General features: G+C 35.7%; 1 protein-coding gene across 4 annotated transcripts in view; it reads left to right on the forward strand.

The window, feature by feature from the left end:
• Positions 1-18,436, forward strand: part of LOC131692366 (zwei Ig domain protein zig-8-like) — a 428,468-nt gene extending 410,032 nt beyond the window's left edge. For all 4 annotated transcript variants that reach the window (XM_058979372.1, XM_058979370.1, XM_058979371.1 and 1 more), the window contains one exon: positions 10,967-18,436. In XM_058979372.1, the coding sequence (XP_058835355.1) occupies positions 10,967-11,115 (149 nt within the window). In that variant the 3' untranslated portion in view covers positions 11,116-18,436. The remainder of the gene's footprint in view (positions 1-10,966) is intronic.
• The last annotated feature ends 578 nt before the right edge of the window (positions 18,437-19,014 follow it).

Genomic DNA, 19,014 nt, shown 5'->3' on the forward strand with positions numbered 1-19,014 from the left:
GATCGGTTTTTTTGTGTGTGTCGCCGTACCGGATATAAGCAGCACCGGTTGTAGTTCAATTTTGTGTCCCCCGTTGTTACAAGCAATGCGTTCTATTCGCTAAAGCAATGCGCGCGTAGTCAGGGGTATTACGTTGAGAAACGATATCATCATTCTCACAGTTCACAATGAAAAGAAAGTTCAATAGCAGGCAAAGGAGATGGAATTGGTTCAATAGAGTTAATGAAATTTCCAGGAATTGTCGAAACAGCAGTTCCATAGTATAAATGTAAGCTTCTGAACTTGTCATGTTCTTTTTTATTATTTGGAAAGGGTATGATAAGAGTTGTAAGCCAGGACTTTGGGAAAGAGTCGCCGTCTCAGGTATGGCCAGTCCATGGAACAACAAACTATCAAAATTCGATAAAAAAAATCCTCGTCTGGCAAGTGATCTGCGACTATGGCAAGATGAATACATGGACAAATCTACAAAAATGAATAAGGTCTCCGAAATGCTGACAATATTTTGGTCAAATTTCGACTGCCGAACAACAAATGTTTGTCTTTTTTTGCTCCAAAAAAACTTGGTAACATAGTCCGATCGAGACTTATGGGCCATCAAGAAGACAACTGAAACTGCAAAAGCAACTGGAAATGAACTAGAATTGCAGAAAATGTGTTTTTTTTTCATATGGGTCAGTTTAATACGGCTCAATGATTCAGCTTGACTGAGCCGTGTATCTTTCATGTTTTTACAATGTGTAATATTAAAAATAAAATTTTTACATTTATATTTCGTCCGATGGATCTTTTCGAGGAAGTTTGCGTGTTGATATTTTTTTTATTGGAGGTGGCTACTCCACTACAACTTGGAGGGCCTTGTTGTCATCGCTACTGCTCTCTTGTTGTACACGGTTTGATGTTCTTGATGGTTTATTGCTCTTACGGGTCATTATTGTGTATTCGTCTTGTTCGGCGTTGGCTTCTTTGTTGGCCATGTTGGTTTGCAGACACTAGGTGCAAGCATTGTTGAGTGAGTGTTTGTTACTTTTTTACACGCAGCTATTAGAATTGATCATAGGGGACCGCCATGGATGTTTATCCAGCACGCGATCTTTCCGAACTGTTTCATAGAAAAATACAGCCACTATGAACATTACAATTTTAATTTAATGCACGATTTATTATTTTTTCTTCATATCTGAGCGAGAAGAAAAGCTTGTATCGACGAATAGTCTTCCAAAAGGAACTAGTTCGACACTAATCGGAATCTTAACTGAAAGAATATATTCATTTGAATAATATAGGTTTGAATACAGTTTTTTTCAGAATTGATCATCTTTTTCATTTATGAAGTTCTGTAAAAAATATATCTCCAAGATATAATATTTTGTGAAGACTTTATTCAACCTGTTCACAAACAGAAAGAAAAGTTTTGTCCGTCTAGGCTTTGAGTCGACAAGACAGGTAGGAGAGGATTGGTTTCGTCGGACACATTTTCACGACGCCAACACCGTTGGGAACTAGTTCCTTCAAGTATCTTCTCCAAAAGAGAACATCTCTCCTTAATTTGATTAGTTATTTAATTAGGGGTAAGAGGTGCCAGATCGCGTAGTCGTACCTCGATTGGATCATCATCCATAGATACGGGAATGGTGACTCTAACATTTTCGTATTCGACGGTTTGCTACATCTGGTAGTGCACAGTAGGGTGAGACAAAAATTAGATTCCTGCTCCGAGCAACTTTTTGGGTACCGTTTGGGCCCTAGAACAACTGTGCAAATTCTTAGCTCGATATGTGAAACTATATTTTTGCATCCATTGTTTAAAGTTTTCATGGGATTTTGAATGGGAAAAATGACTTTCATAAAAAAATTCCTTCAGGAGTCGCCCATTGCCTCCTTAAAAAAATCGTTATATGGTTTTTATAGGAAATTTAACAAAGAAACAAAGTCTCTAGGACCAGGAAACGATCTGAGGCTTGTTGAAAAAAGTTGTTAAGTAAAAACCGATTGATGCTCTGACGATTGATAAATATTCATTTTTTCTAGCGCCACTGATTTTGGTTGTCCAATTATACGCAATTTTATTTTATTTTTCTCTTAACGTGTCTAAATCAATGATCGAAACTGTTTCGCCACTACACCAGAGTATTGAGAGATAAATTGAGGATTCTTTTGTACATAATAAGAGAAACTTAAAACTTTTCGATTTAATTCGACCGCCAGCAGCAGTGATGGTATGGAAATTAAAATTTTCATCAATCTTCCCAGCATCAGTCGATTTTTGATTAATAACCTTTCTCAGATCGTTTCGCGATTCCTTGAAAAATTGTCTATAAAAATCTTGCATCGATTGATTTTTAGGAGGCAATGGACTCCTGGAAGAATTATTTTGTAAAAGTCGATTTTGCCATGCGAAATCCCATGTAAACTTCAAATCATGGACTCAAAAATATAGTTTCACCGACCGAACTTAGAATTTGCAGTTATTCTAGGATCCAAAGGAAACCTCGAAAGTTGCTCGAAGCAAAATTATATTTTTTATATAACCGTGTCCCACTCTAATACACAGTGGGACGAGCGCGGACTTATGTTCCAATATGAAGGTTACACGATATTCTTACTACAATCTTGTATTAGCAAATGAGTTATCAGAAGCATTTCCGCGATATTTTAGATAATTTGGTCAAAAAATAACACGGTGCTACATTCGTTATGCACTTTTCCCCTGACCTAGTGTACGTTGTAGACCTCACCAAATGCAACACAAAGTAATGTTTGAAAAATGTTGTATACTCTCAAAATCTTAATTTACATGCAATTTTAAATAAGACTCAGGATCAATTTTTTTCATGACGGCAAAATGGCTAAAAAATGTGTCGTATAGTTTGGGACACTTCAAACAATTTAAATATTTAAAGACAATTTAAACTTTAATGCATTATATTTATTTTTTGGTTAATATTTATTTATTAATTGGTGTTTTAGAATAAGTAACTGAAAGAATTATTTACTTCCATTCGACAAAGTTAATCTGACTCACAGTTTTTACATGTAAAACTTGTACGCAATATTGCACGCATGCGTAAGTGCATGGTGTGCCAACCTATACGAAACGCTTGTACCAATCTATTTTTCGAAGGAAAAAACAATGAAGCAAACGCAAAACCCTGATCGGTAATAACATTTCAGTTACTTATCAACACTTTAAAATTATTTACGTTGTGAGTTCGATGAAGAAGATTCAATATAAGATGGCCCAAAAATCAGCACAACTAAAAATAGGTTATCGTAGAAAAATCATAGCGAGATAGGAAAGAAATGTATATTAGCAAGGTTAAATTTATATTTTTGTTCTTTTTCAAAAATACATATATTTGTATATCAATAAATAAAAGCCCAATATTTTATGTTTTTTTTTAAATTAAAAAGATTGGACATCACAACAAATTTGAATTAATTAGCAAATTAGTGTTAGAGTTCAAACCATTGGCCGATCCCATTAATTGACAAAAACTTTCAGTATCACCTCGTATTTGAATATGATTTTTTATGGATTTTATAACAATTTTTCTATAACTATAACTTCAACTTAGCATCAAAAGTGAGCTACGATCGAGTCTAGTATGTGCTAAAAATGACAGATGGCAACACTGCATAGGAACGAAAATATTGAGCTGTTCTAACCTATACGAAAACCCCTAAACACACAAAATGGAGAAAATAACAAGAAGAAATTGAAAAAAATGGATTTTAATTATTTAAAGAATAAAAAACATTAGAAATTTGAAATACATTCAAACAACAAACTAAATGTAAAACGTAGAAAAAGTACGCGTAATGGCAAAAAAAGATAAATGAAATGTTTCGTAGGGAAATAAAAAAAAACAAGAAAATAGAAAACTAAGAGTAAACGTATACGAAAATGGTCAACAGAAAAATTACTTTTAAAATAGCTTAAACGGAAAAAAATGAAGAAATAACAACAATGAATAGAATGAAAGAATAGAAAATGTGAAAAAATAAATAAAATAATATTAAGCTAACAATGAGAAAAAATAAAGATGCAGAAAGTTAAAAACTAGAAAACATGGAACAAAATGGGATAATAAGACAAATTAGAAAGAATCCAAAAAAGTAAAAATACATGTTGAAATTCAAAAAAATATGGAGAAAAAGAGAAAATAGGAAAAGGGTATAATAAGCATAAATGGAGTAAATAGCCAAATTAAATGAATTTAATGGAATGACAAAAGAAACAATTAAAAAAGCAGGGCATTAAAAATGAAATAAAAAAATAGAAAAAATAAAATGAAGAAAGTGTAATTCTCTCGAAAATTGAAGATAAAATTGAACAACAGATAAATGAATCTATAAATTATAGTAAGTGGAAGTGATAAAGATGGAAAAAATAAAGAACGTGAAAAGATGGATAAAATACAATATGATAAATATATTAATATGGAAATAGATATAAGAGAATGTAAAAAATGCATAAATACAAAAAATCTACAACTTGAAAAAAATATATAAATGAAATTTTAACAAAATTAAAAAAAATCCATGTAAAGCTAAAGAAAATGGAAAAAATAGCGAAACATGGATCTAGTTTCAAATAAGGATTGTGGGTGGATTTTTCGCTATGCTGGTTTCGAAAACATTCGTAATCCTATGAAAAACATAAATTTTCCCGCGATGGGTGTTGGTGTGTTAGAATATTTTGAAGTATATTACAAGAATTTTGTAACTGATTTATAGTAAATAATACAAAAATATAAAAGCATGTTACGTTCAGGAAGCAAAAGACATTGACGTTCAAAATCTCACGCTCCTCCAGCTACCGCAATTCTAAATCGTGTTATATATTGAAAAGTTAAATGTATTATATATCAAAGTTCTTTCATAATGAGATATATTACGCTTTCCATCGAATTTTAATCCAACGAGCGTGATCATTCGTTACAATTTTTTATGGTTCAGTTTTCGAGTTTTGAATTCTCAATTTTTTTCGAGATTCGGTATTAATTTCGAGCTCTGATTAACCGAAGATTTTAAAGATTTTAAAAAGTTAAAAAATTCAGGATTTTGACGAAAGTTGAAGTCACAACTGTCGGAATCATTTAGTTATATTAAGCGCAAAGTTTATAAAGTAACCTTCTATTAATGGTAAACAATTGGCAAATATCACAGTTGTGATTTTTTTTAATCGAAAAACTTAAGCGTAAACTTAAATCCGGTTCTAGATTTTTTTAAAAATTTTTGTCTTCAATGGGTACTCGTAAAAAAATCATAGTGAGATAGGAAAGAAATGTATATTAGCAATGTTATATTTATATTTTCGTCCTTTTCAAGAAATACATTTTTTGTACATCAAGAAATGAAAGCCCAATATTTTCTGTTCTTTAAAAATTAAAAAGATTGTACATTAACACAATTTTGAATTATTTAGCAAATTAGTGCTAGAGTTCAAATCGTTGGCCAATATGTATGTCCCATTAATTAACAAAAACTTTTAGTATCATCTCGCATTTAAATATGATTTTTTATGGATTTTATAACAATGAATGACAAACCATGGACTTCAATTTTCTTTAAATTGTTGGAGTTATTTCCAATTCTTTTAAAATATCAATTGAGCTCTCAAATAGTGGGAGGGTTGTCGCCTCTAGTGGTACTTCGACCAAGAGAATTTTACTGACCAGTGGATAGACTTCAAGATACACGTAGATGTGCGCCGAAATCAGATAGAATTTCTAATTATAGTTTAATTTAAGAACGCTTCGATTGCTTTTTATTATATAAAAGCTTAAAAACAAATCAATATGCTCTGTTTTATTTCTTATGTAGCTCGTTGCACTAGGAGGAAAAATATCATATTTTATTCACATTCACCGTAGAGTGTAACGTTTTGGTAAAGCATATCACTCTTTTTCATATTTAGATGTATTGTTTCGCATTTGTGAACAGTTTTGTTGATTTACTTGGGTGTAGTACTTCGCTTCCTCGAATATCCACAAAGAATCCAAAAGCTCCAACCTCTCTCGCTGCGGAGGACAACCCGAGCAAGTTTTGCTCTGCTCCACAGTAAGCAAAGACATGTGTGTTATTTATCCAAAACAAACAGAGAGATAGAACTACAACCAATTAGCCAGCCAAGTTGGAAATCCTAGTCGCTCTAGTTTCAGGATTGCGATGTTGTGGGGTACTTTGTCAAAAGCCTTTGAAAAGAAGATATAAATTTCATGTTTCACTGGAACATTATGGCGGAGTATTCCATAGACAATACTGTAGAAATTCGCGACAGCCTCGTCTAGCTCATTGCAGCACATTGAGTTACTCCAGTCGACAGCAGCAATCAATGCGGAGACTTTGTCTGGTTGCAACGATTAAAATCAAAGTTAAGGTCATCAATCGACTGGAAAAAAAATCATCTCCTGAATTAGTGCGTAGATCCAACCGCAACACAAAAAGTTTGTGGTGAGGATCGATTTTCAGTAAAGCGCTCGGAGGTTCAAGCAGTTCAACTACTTCGATGTTGTTCACGAACGCAAGGTCGAGTATCCTTCCGTTCACGTTCGTAAGTGAGCAGATCTGGTACTGACCGGCTGCCATCATAGACCCTGCATGGAAAAAACCGTTCATAAATTCATGAGCAAAAAGTCACGATTTCATGAACTGGACGATTTACGAAAACCGTGACAAAGTTCCTGAAATTATGAATGATAAACCTTGTATTCATGAAACTATTTGTGTTTTTTAAAAACCAGTTCGCCCCGAATATATACAATGTATATTATATATGTGTATTACACATGGCGTTACATTAGAATGTTTGGTTGAGTTACTGTTGTTGTTTAGTTTTTGTTGTGATTCTTGTTCATGATTTGGGAATACACAGTCGACAGTCAAACGTTGTTTATGATTTCAAGACCTTATTCGCGATTCTTGTGAATTCTCATGTCGTTAGTGGGATGTTCGTAATTTTCATTCACGTTATAGTGATGATTTAGTCATAAGTAGAGTGATTCATGTTCATGAGTTCATGATCTTTGTCACGAATTTAAATATGTTTGTCACGAGTTGTGTGATTTGTGCTCATGATTTAGGAATCTTAGTCACGATTTTTGTAATTTCTGTTCATGTTATCATCATATTTTATTTTAGAGCTTACTTTCAAAGAGTAATGTAACTAATGTTCATGATATCAGCGGTATTATCATGGTATTCGTACATTCTCTTCGCCTTATCGTGATCTATTATGTTTTGGTTACTAATGGTTTTGCCTTTCTCAATAGAAAGGTATTGCAATTGCTCTGAAAACCGACTTTTTAACGGAGGCCCGGAGGGCCGAGTGACATATACCATTCGATTCAGTTCGTCGAGTTCGGCAAATGTCTGTGTGTGTGTATGTGTATGTAACGTTCCCATAGGCTGCTATTGAATTTCTAATGGATCTGACTTCCGGTTCCGGAATTACAGGGTGATGAGTACGATCACGCAGAAAACGTCGATTTTAAGAAATTCTGCAATGAATGTATAATGGTGAAAATTTTTCCAAAATGTGACCACAACTGCTTCGATTTGTAGTACTAGGTCATTAACAGCCATTCAAAGTCTCTTTGGTCACATTGGCCACCATCATCGGTTCCGGAAGCCCCGGCGGAAGTATCCAAATTCAAATGAAAGGTATTGCGTCCCCGTAAATGGCTATTAAATTTTATCCCCAACCGACTTCCGGTTCCGGAGTTACGGGTTGTGGCGTGCGATCACATAGCAAATTGTGATTCAAACCGATACCCCGATGGAAGCAAAAAAGGTAAAAATTTCGCTAAAATGTCTCTCAAATAACTTAACTTTGCAGTTCTAGGTCACCGACGGCCAAACAAACTGTCGTTGACTACATTGACCACCATAGACGGTATTTTTGATACCAAACATTTTTAAAATGCATGAAACGTCGAGATTTTATGTTATCTCGAAATTTTTTTTTATAAAAATCGACTTTTTGGGACTTTGCCGATTTCGCACCTTTTTTCAGTTCAATATTACCGTGGCTATTTTTTCTTTTTCAAAATTTTAGAACTCGAATAATGATTTATTTTCCTGTATATAGTTGTCATGTGATGTATAATAATGAAATGTAATATAGGCATTTAAAAGTTTTTAATGAATATAAACAACGCACACATTCTCGTGATTCATGATTGAGAAAGGCACAATTGCACCGCTAGGTGGATTAAAATAGGTTTTTTTACTCGGAATAACGTGACAATATAAACTGGATCATTTAGAATTTGTCTCATTCGCGATATCTGGTTTTGTGAATTATTTTACGCACACTATTTGAGGTTCTCAGTGCAGTTTTCGTTTTCTGTCCGGACATCCCAATGAACCTTATCAAATGAATCACTATGTTCGAGGTTCTAATATTTTTTTTATATCTACTGCTCGTACCTATTACTGGTCGCTAGCAACTGGGTATTTAATTAAAAAGTGTATTGAACAATAATGAATGCTCGAATAATACTCCAACTTTTGTGATGGAGTTCACGTAAAAATTTCATTACCATGTTGCATGAAATTGTAAATGATTAGGGATATCTTCTAAATATCACAAGCACGCAAATAGATAATAGATAGTTCGTAAATCATGTACTAGGAATCATGAACCAGTTCACTAATACATGAATATTTTATGATTTCGTGAACTTTTTCACGAAAACGAATGATAAGTTGTGACTATTAAACTAGCAATCATGAGCCAGTTTACGAATACATGAATAATATTTCATGATTTCGTGAACTATTTCACGAGCGCGGACATTGGATCGTAACTAACACATTAGAAATCATGAACCAGTTCACGAATACATGAATAATACATCATGATTTTGTGAACTACTTCATGAGTACGGATATTGCATCGTGACTAGTATGTTAGGAATTATGAACCAGTTCACGAATACATGAATAATATTTTATGATTTCGTGAACTATTTTACGAGCACGGATATTGAATCGTAACTAATATATTAGGAATCATGAACCAGTTCACGAATGCATAAATAATAAATATTTGATGATTTTGTGAACCATTTCACGAGAACGGATATTGGATTAGGACTAATATATTAGGGATCATGAATTAGTTCACGAGAATTGAATGGGTTCATGAATAAAATTCCGAATTTCGTGAAATAGTTCACGAAAAATAGCGTTTTGCGGGCGTTACTGAAGGGAAATTGAACATAATTATAAAAGCTATGATTTTTGCTCATGGTCCTGTTTTCGTAACGTATAAACGTTATTGTTCCAGAATTCATGGCACTTTATTCACGATTTTGGGAACAATTTTTTTCCGTGTGCGACAGTTTCTTGTTCTGACGAGACGTTAAGAGGTAAATAGCATTTCAAATCACTGTCATGCGATAATTGAAGACGAGGAAGATTGTAATCACCGATGATGAGAACTACTGGCTTAGTCTAAAATATTATATTTGGCCTCGGGTATATACAGCAAATAAAGACAGACTGATGTGGAAGGGTAATACGTACTACGATTTGCCCCAAATTTTCAACTCCGCTTAAGCTCAGTACCCACAATTGTGGTTTTATGATAGTTTAATAGCCACTGAAAAAACTTAGATTGCACTTGAAGCGTGCTATAAAACTTCAATTGTTACTTGGGCAGAGAACCTGCAAGGTAGTTCTTTAACGCTATGAGAATGAATACATCATCGCGTAGCCATGTCTCGGTCAGAACAATGACGTATTAGTCTCTGGAGGAGAGTGCCAGCGAAAAAGCTTGTGTTTTCGTTCTCATACCCCTTACATTCTGATAATACACAGAGAGAAACTGGTTGTGGTGCGTGTCCGGTTTGAGAGCAAGGGTAGCAGGAGCCGTCTGTGCTGGAGCGGACTCGTTTGTCGATGTATCACTTCTATTGTCATCATAAGCTGAAAGGTGATTCGCAAATAACGAATGATCGATATCAGCAGGAGATGATGGCCATGAAACACTTCCTGCAGCCCCGATAGTAGTAGGCCTGTTGAGATAACCACACACGAAGTGATGAACACCTTCACCCACGCAATCATTATGCTGCAACAGAGTGTTATTGAGTGCAGGAGGGACAAAAACATCACTGGAATACTCGGCTCTGGCGAAAGCCTGAGGGACCCCACCGTCCACGATATAACGCATAAATTTTATTCCATTGATGGGGTTACTGAATTGGTTCTCCTGTATTTGGTTGATAGATAAATTGTCGGAATTTATCTTACTGTGGGATGCAAACCGACTTTGAAGGACACGAAAGACATATGAGAAATATTTTGTCTTTGGGAACCTGACGGGCAACATCTGCGGGATCTACGATTTTCTGCATATCGCCGTCGCTTGTCAAAACTAGCTAGTATAGCCAAAACTAGATGGAACTGACAAGTCGCTCAAACCAGCTGACTTCGTTCCCCGATTGACAACAGCCTGCATGGTCGGGTTAGGTTCTAAAAAGGGTCAAGACAAAAGAGCAAGCGTTTGGGCTGATAAAAGAGGTTCAATAAAACAGTTACGTCAAAATATAGTCAAACAATAATATTTCATTTTTAGAATGTTTAAAGAAAATCGAAACATTTTGACATTCAATTTTTATGTGTCCAGTTTTCTTCAAATACAGTCTTTGATACCATATCAACTTCGAAAATTTTATCGCTGCACAGAGGAGTAAGTTGGGTCCAATTTTGGCCAAGAAAATCTATAACTGCTATTGGTGTTATGATATGATATGAACTAAAATTCAACAAGAATTAACTTTCGACACAACATCTATTGATCACAATTTTTAATTCGCATGGAATTTATCCGATCAACTTTGGGTTTTGGCTACGAATGCGTCCCAGCTACTCTTTTGTCACTGGCTACGCCACCGCACTGCCCGAGAGGAATAAATTTTCTGATTGTCCCATTTCTTTTTCCTTCTTCCAGGTGAACATCCGGCAGCGATGCAGCACAACGCAGCCACCGGACCGGTTGTTCTAGCACATACGAGCATTTTATTGTTTTATGTGACACTTTTAGTGCATATTGTTGTGAGTACGCAGTTTAAAATATGGTACACTCAAGATGGAAGATGAAATTGGCCCAGCGGCTCCCACCAGTGCTCACGTTCCGGCGATCCGGATGATGGTGGCAGTCCCGGCGGTGGCCACAGTAGGAGCACGCGGAGCCCACAGCAGCGGCGGCGGCAAAGGAGCTGGTAACAACACTACTAGCAGCTTGGCAGCCAGTAACCGAAGGCCGCCCGGAAGATCCGGGGACAGCTGTACGTGAGTAAAAGCGGGAACGGTTCTGCGGAGAGCGATTTCGATCTCCGCTGAGAAATCTTCCTCTGTACAAAAAAGAAAAAAATGTGTGAATGGTGGCAAGATAGTTTTTTCTTATACCTTGAAAAGTAGGAATGTGCTAGATAGTGAACGAGTGAGCGTACGAACAAATATTTGGAAGACAAAAAAAAACAATGAAATTTAGCTGTAAGAAACAATCAAAACAAGATGTAGTGGGTAATAAAAACCTTAATATATACAGCACACACACACCCAGATTATAGCGTTTAAACTAGGAGCAAGGAGCAGAATATGCAGGGTAGCTGTAACGACTTTAGCAAACTGATGTTGGGCACATGGTGTGTAGGAATAATGGACACGTGAAATGAAAACAAGCGCGCATATTTTCACTTCCGCTCACAATCGCAACCGCCACCGGTTAGTTGGTTCGGAACAAGGAAGAACAACTTCTCCCCGCAACGAGAAGCCAATTTCCCCGTTAGATTTGTACACACGAAAGTTTAATAGCCTAATATTCGCCGGGACAGGTGAGATCGAGTTGGTTTAGAATAGAAACGATTTGGTTTCGGGACCGGAAGCGGTAAAGCATTAGGGCTCACAAGGACGCTGGTGCTGTGCTCGTTCGTGGCACGAAACGTAATGGGATGAAGCTTTCTGCAGCGATCTGCGATCGGATTATGTGTACTTCTTTTGCATGTTTCGTGTTCTAAAACTCTTTGGAATAGGACGAATTTCCACGACGCTTGTGTAGAATGAGAATTGATATCAGATTACAGATTACTTGTTTTCCATTTTATTTCTCTAATTATATATTGTTAAAGACAACTACTTAAAATGGTAACAATTTCACAGATCTTCGTAGTCCTGTTTTGATTTTAGTTACCGTTGCTTTCCAGTACCAAAACTTGTTGACGTTAGCGTAGCGTATTATGTTGCTCGGGTAAACTTAATAATGAACTTTTTTTTCCCGAAAACAGTTCTTGAGTGTTATTTGGATCTTGCATTGGTTCATAGGGAATGTGATAATTGATTTGACGCCTATAGCAAATCTTTGTTTTTCTTCAATCAGACACAGTTGCCATAAGAAAAGAAGTAGTATTTCATTTTGACTGCTCTAAAGTAATACTAGGAGAAACAGGCGGCAGAAGTTTATTCACCTTTCATAAAATTGGCAGCGAAACGGGCAGAGCGAAAATTACAGCAAAAGTAAAAGTTCAAATTGAATTGAATACGTGCTAGAACGTGCCGCAAAAAACGGTTTCTAGTGGATGAAAAATTAAAAAAAAAAAAAACAACCAACCTCCGCCTTCCAGGTCGCGCTTCCGGGACGACAGGAAAAAAAAACGACAGTCGGCAACGAAATATGAGCGTTAATTCTGGTACGCGAGAATGTACTCGCTGTGCACGGGGAAGAACCGTCTCTCTATTGAACGCTGCTGGCGGTGGTCTTGCATTCTTGAACTGTAGAGCTGCACAATGCAATTGGTATGCTTCAGAGCACCGAGATGAATTAATTTTGGGCTGGGTTGCTACCGTGAGCTGTGCAGGAGTGGCATAATTTTGTTTTGGTAAGAAATTTGAAAACAGAAGCAACTGCATTCATAGCAGCAGGGGGGTATGAATAGAGCCCGCGAAGGAAAAAGAAGGGGATTTTAATGAATAATAATTCTGTGGTTCATTAGGGTTCGCTGGTGGTTGTTCGTGAATGATGAGCCAAGCATTTTAGAATGCTTTTTTGTTTAGCTCAGACGGCGCATAGCGGTTAAAAGATATTATACTGATTAAACCTTAATTACCTATCCTGTTAAAGAAAGGTAAATAAACCAACACAACTTTTAGTATAATGCAAAGTGCTTTTTCTCACTGGTAATTCTAGATGGTGGGCTCGATGTCCAGTGAAAGAATATTTTTATTATTCAATTGCAATGTTTTCGTGATTGCTTGTGTATGCCAATTCTACCCCACCGGGTGTTAGCTTTTTTATTTCAATTTATCATTTTATTGACCAATGTCTACAAAATTCCTTTATGTCAAGGGTGAGAAAAACTAGATTTTTTTGTTTTATACTTTTTTTAGCATGGATCATAATTAATTAAGCGCACGTAATATGAACAATGAAATTGATGGTCAAAGTTTTCCTTTCATTTTCTGGCAGAAATTAAAACTAATATCAACTATTGTTGCTTTCAAACAAGCAGACTGTGTCAGTGAGGTAACTGAGCTGACAGAAGTATTTGTAGAGACTTTTAACACTACTCTTTGTACTCTCTGTCAGGTAAGTAAGAAATGGATCGAAAACATTTGCCGTATGGTCACAGAACTGGCACGAAGGAATCTGATCAGGTCTACCTTGGACAGCATGTTTTCCTTGTAGGTTATATCTTCTCCACCTTTAGCTTTGAAAGTCATATAGGTTTGGTCATCCACATTTCCACCTCACGAACACCGTTGGGAATGCAAGGGAAAAGGTTTTTCCTCTGGAATCTTTTAATATGATATGAATGGTGCGTGGTGCTAGGTCATGCAGACAAACTTCAATTTTATCGTCATCCATATTCGACATTGCATGCTGTTCTTCAGTATCCATATACCATGTGAACAATTCAGGGGAGGGTAAGGGTCACAAGAATGTCCACGCTTGTCCATGAAGAGGGGGTGGGGACGTGTGAAATGTCCACTAGGACTTTTTATTATATTGTCTTTTATAAGAAAATGAAACAATTTTGTACCGTTATTGATGTAAGCGCTAACTTTTTAGGTTTTTCATGATTTTGAAATAGTTTAAGTGCATAGTGTGTCAGTGAGCATGTATCTGAGAAAATTGAAAACATCGATGGCAACTATCATAAAAAAATTAGAGGAAATCGTTCGAATCAAAACCCGAGAAACAAATTTTCGCCTGAATCCCTTGATCCGATCTTCTGTAACTTAGTCAAATCTCACTAATGTTGGATTTGAAATCTTGTCGTTGAAATTACGAGCCAATTCAAAAATCCGTAGGTTACTAGAATTTCGTGTCATTATGGTTAATCTTTAAAACGTAAATAAAAAAGATTCTAATCTCGTTCAGATTCAAATATTTCCATGAAGATTCCACAAAATACTAAATAAGTGTATGACATTCTTTGGCTGAAGCTTGAACGATTTACATCAAGTGCTTCAGTAGCAGTCTACAGTCTAACACATAGCAAAATTTTCTAAAAACCCATTTTCATGAAACTACCCGAAAAACATCTTCGAAAGTCCACGTGGATATTGTAGGAAGGGAGTAGGGGTACAGGAATTGTCTACGGAGGGAAAAGAGGGGAGTCAAAACGGAGGTTTTTGTCCACGTTGTGTATGCAGCCCCTAAGAAATTTTCTGTCTAGACTAAACTTCTAAATATTATAAAAATACAGTTTCTCGTGTGGTGTAGCTGTATGTAAACTTATTCAAGATTACGTCACATACATTAGGGCATTGCAAAAAAAATTTTTTTGAATTCTCAAAGGCCCCCCCTCTCATATTGTGACAAATGTCAAAGTAAGCTCAGATGCCAAATTTCACATCATTTGGACAATTTTAGACCCCCGCCCACTTCGCTTGAATTTTTTTGAAATTGGTACTATGGGAAAATAAGGAGGAAAAATACATTAAATGCTATAACTTTTGAAGTAGCAATCAGAAAATTACAATTTATACCTCTTTTAAAAGGAAATAATCTAAGTATTTGAATGAAGATACATTTGTTTCTTGAAAAATACGGGAAAGTGTGGTACTGGATCATTTGGCCCCAAAATCCCCTATTTTTTAATGATTTTTCTGCTCCGTGATACAAATCATACATATTTTGTAGTTTTTCTAATGTGAAAAAATCTCAGAAATCGAACGGAATCCTTTTGATCTTAGTTCGAATACGAGAAATTGGGGTTATAGGGCTTTTTGTCAGTCATATTAAATTTTATCATTTTCTCATGCATATATCTCTATTATTCTTCAATCAATTTTTTTTTTCAATACCGTTTGTGCAGTGGATAAGTAGCAAAGTGATCGTTGAATTGATTGTTTGTTTTACTAATATAGTAATGGTGGAGCGAATTTAAGTTTCTATTTTGTGCCAGACCAGAAGGTGGACTGAGATTGCTAAAGATTGTTCCTCTGCGTAACATTTTTTCATTAAACAAAGTAGTTCAACATCAGAAAATAGAAAAAAAACTAGTTTTCATGAGCGGCCTTAAAAAATATTTTTGCTATTTACATTTACACTATTTCGGTTCTTGTACTGTTTTGTTTTTATTCAACCATTCTATTAGTAGTAGTCGGATAAAAAATAAATAAAAGCATTTGAAACTCTGGAGATGGAAGATGATAGTTCCACTGAATATTCAGCAAACATTTTCAAAAAGACTTATTCATATACAAAAAGCTTTCTCATAATCGTATAAATCAAAAACACTTTCTGAATTAAAAAGGAGTACGCTTCTTGGTTACGATACGCATTTATTAGAATGGCGAGAACAAATGATTTCCTTCGGCCCGCACCTGTGTCGATATCTAGTACCACCGGGAGTACCTGCTTAAAATTTGATCCAAATCGGACTAATTTAGCTACCGGAACAACGAATTTGGATGAGATTTTGGTGTAGTTGTATGAACACTTTTTCAAGATTAAATTACAGACTAACAGACATAGCATTCTGATGAATATCTTCACCAGTTTTAACGGTCATTTTAAATAATGTTTTTAGTTGAGACTGTCGTCGCAAATGCAATGATGGCACTGCCCAAGTATGCGGGGGAGAGGCTACTTATGAAAAAAATTCCCGAGTATGAGTTATAACAACTAGGAAATGAGTGGAACCGGTTATAAAGGGAGGAGCAAATGTTTTTGCAAAATGAGTGGAACGATGTTTTTTGGAGAAATTTCTTCATAGTGTTATGTCTATTGGTCTGAGACTAAGCCACATTATCACCTCATGCATTGTGTGTCTAAGACAAGTTCACTTAACCCTCCGGAAGTCGCGCGAATGGCCCACTGAACGAGCAGCCGCTGGTGCGCTAATACGATTTCGCTAGATTTTCAGAGCAGCGTGCACTGAGTGCACTAGCGCGACTTCCGGAAGGTTAAAGTCAATCAGAATTGTGATTTCTCGTGATAGGGGAAGCTGAGGAGAGTTGAACAGAGGGGAGTTCAAACAAAGCCCATTGCTAGCGAAACCATGCCGTTAGAGATCTGGCCAAAATATATTTGTTTCACATCTTTCGTATACGTTTAACAAAAGAAATGTTGCAAAATCCCTAACGGTATGGTTTTGCTAGCAATGGGCATTGTTTGAACTCTCCTCTGTTTCAACTCGCCTCGGTTTCCACTACGGGCAACTTTGTTTTCTTTGGCTGTTCTATTTCAGTACGAAGCCAGAAGTAGCGATACTATACCGTTTGTGCAGTGGCTAAGTAGTAAAGTGATAGTTAAATTGCTTGCTTATTTTACTAATTTGGCTTCAGCTTCAGTTTTTGTTCTGTGCAAGACGAGAAGGTAGAAGGTTGTCCCCCTGCACAACACTTTTGCATCAAAAAGAGCAGTTCAATATTAGAAAATAGAAAAAAAAAATCGGTTTCCATATGGGTATAATATACTTTTGCTACACTTCCACTATTTCTGAGTTTGGTTCGTACCTTCGTTACAATTGAATCGTAGAGCGCATTGCTCCATAAGTGGTGTTCGATATGCGTTTTTTGCTCGGTTTATGCCTTCTCACTTGTACTCTAATTGTAACTTGAAACTTTTTTTTAGAAACTACAATTCAATTCGCAAATGAATATTAATCTATCAAAACTATCGACTCATCTCAGAACGAGAAACTGTATAGTCTTCAATAAAAACATGCTCCATCACGTTCTGCTATCATATGTTACAATTTACTATAAACTCTCCTCCTTAAAACAACTCATACAACTCCATGCTGCTTTGCTACTGTCGGTTCTCATGGTAAAGAGCGACAAGTCTGTCTTTGCGTTAGTAAGACATGTTGTTAGACTTGAGCGATTTGTAGTAATGCTGGCTAAGCTCGACTCCTGCCAGCAGAAGACAAAAGATTAGTCCGTAAGATTTTAAGCATGTTTCTAATGACACTGCCACTTCTAGTTTTCCGATCTGTATATTTCATATCCTTGCTCTCACTTGAGTACTACTGTTCTAAATTTTCCCAACTTTCTCTACTCAGTGATCTCTAACTAATTGAATGTCGTTAAAAAGTATACTTTTAAACTAATCGATTATTTTAATAATTAATCAATTATTTTTTGGTATTAATCAACTATGTATTACATAGTCTATTTGCTATTAATCGATCAATTTTTTTTATTCATTTCGTTTATTTGATAGGCACAAATGCGTTAGCTTGGCGGTGCCAAATTATTTTGTTTTTACACTTTGGATATCTTAGAACTAGGAGGATACAATGTTGAAATATTTTTTTTAAAAAAGAGAAAAAACAAAATTACAGCTATCTTAAGACCAGGAATAAGATTCTATATACAAGAGAGGGGCAAAAGATTAATCGATTAATTGATAAAAATGGCATTATTTGACTAATTCACCTAGCAAAAATAGGCTATCCAGTTACAAAAATTATTCAAAACGAGCAACTCCATATTGAGAGCTGCGATGAGGAAACCTATCTTCGCCGAATTAAATATTCAGTTCTTCAACGAAATATGAAATTTTATTCTCCAATTAAATGGACCAATTAGATAGACAATTTCAGATATTTTTAATCTGTTAATGGCTAAACAAATAAAGTTATCTACTTAATAACAGAGTTACAACCTGAAATTATTAAATTTTTTGAAATAAACCGTAAACAAACGATAGATATGGCGGGTTTTATATCAGTAAATTCAGTTCAGTCCACCCGTGCTGTAGAAACACCTACAGTAGCATATTGGCAGATATCTTAGTGTTTAAGAGCGCACGACGGTCTTCGCACGCAGCGTGGAGGCGAGTGTAAGTGGTACTGGCACGCGAAAGGTTCGTGTGTGCGGTTAGATAGTTTGCGTGTTAATGCCACCACTGCCGAATAGGCCAATAGGCTATTTACCCGCCGAAAACATTTTGGAATGGGACTTTCAACCCAATGCACACACAAGAATATATATATATATATATATATATATATATATATATATATATATATATATATATATATATATATATATATATATATATATATATATATATATATATATATTTCCTAGCACAAATTCACAAGTATCAAGCAATGTTCAACTCAATCCAAACTCAACCTTCTCACCCACCCAAGCAGTACTGGCGCCCGAAAAATTCGTGCACGGTTTAACTGTTTGCGGGATAATGCCACCACGGCCCAAAATCCATAGCTTCTACGCCACGATGGACCGTCCGGTTGTTATAGCCACGATGTTGCTCGCTTGACACGCGGACAACTAATGAACACGTGGCACCACTATTTAAAATTTCTCGTATTCGATTGAGTCACTTAGGTGCTCCATATTGACGGCTCTGCTCGGAGAAGGCTGTATGAGAGTTTTGACGTTTTCCGAGAACAATTCATTTTCAAGTGGTTTTCAATATTGTACTATTGAAATACATAAACTATATAGCAAAAGAATATAATTCCAGTTAATTGTTAATTCCGAATTAGATGGTGGTAAAATATGGAAACCCATTAG

The sequence above is a fragment of the Topomyia yanbarensis genome, chromosome 3 (assembly GCF_030247195.1).
Source record: "Topomyia yanbarensis strain Yona2022 chromosome 3, ASM3024719v1, whole genome shotgun sequence".
Lineage (NCBI taxonomy): Eukaryota > Metazoa > Arthropoda > Insecta > Diptera > Culicidae > Topomyia > Topomyia yanbarensis.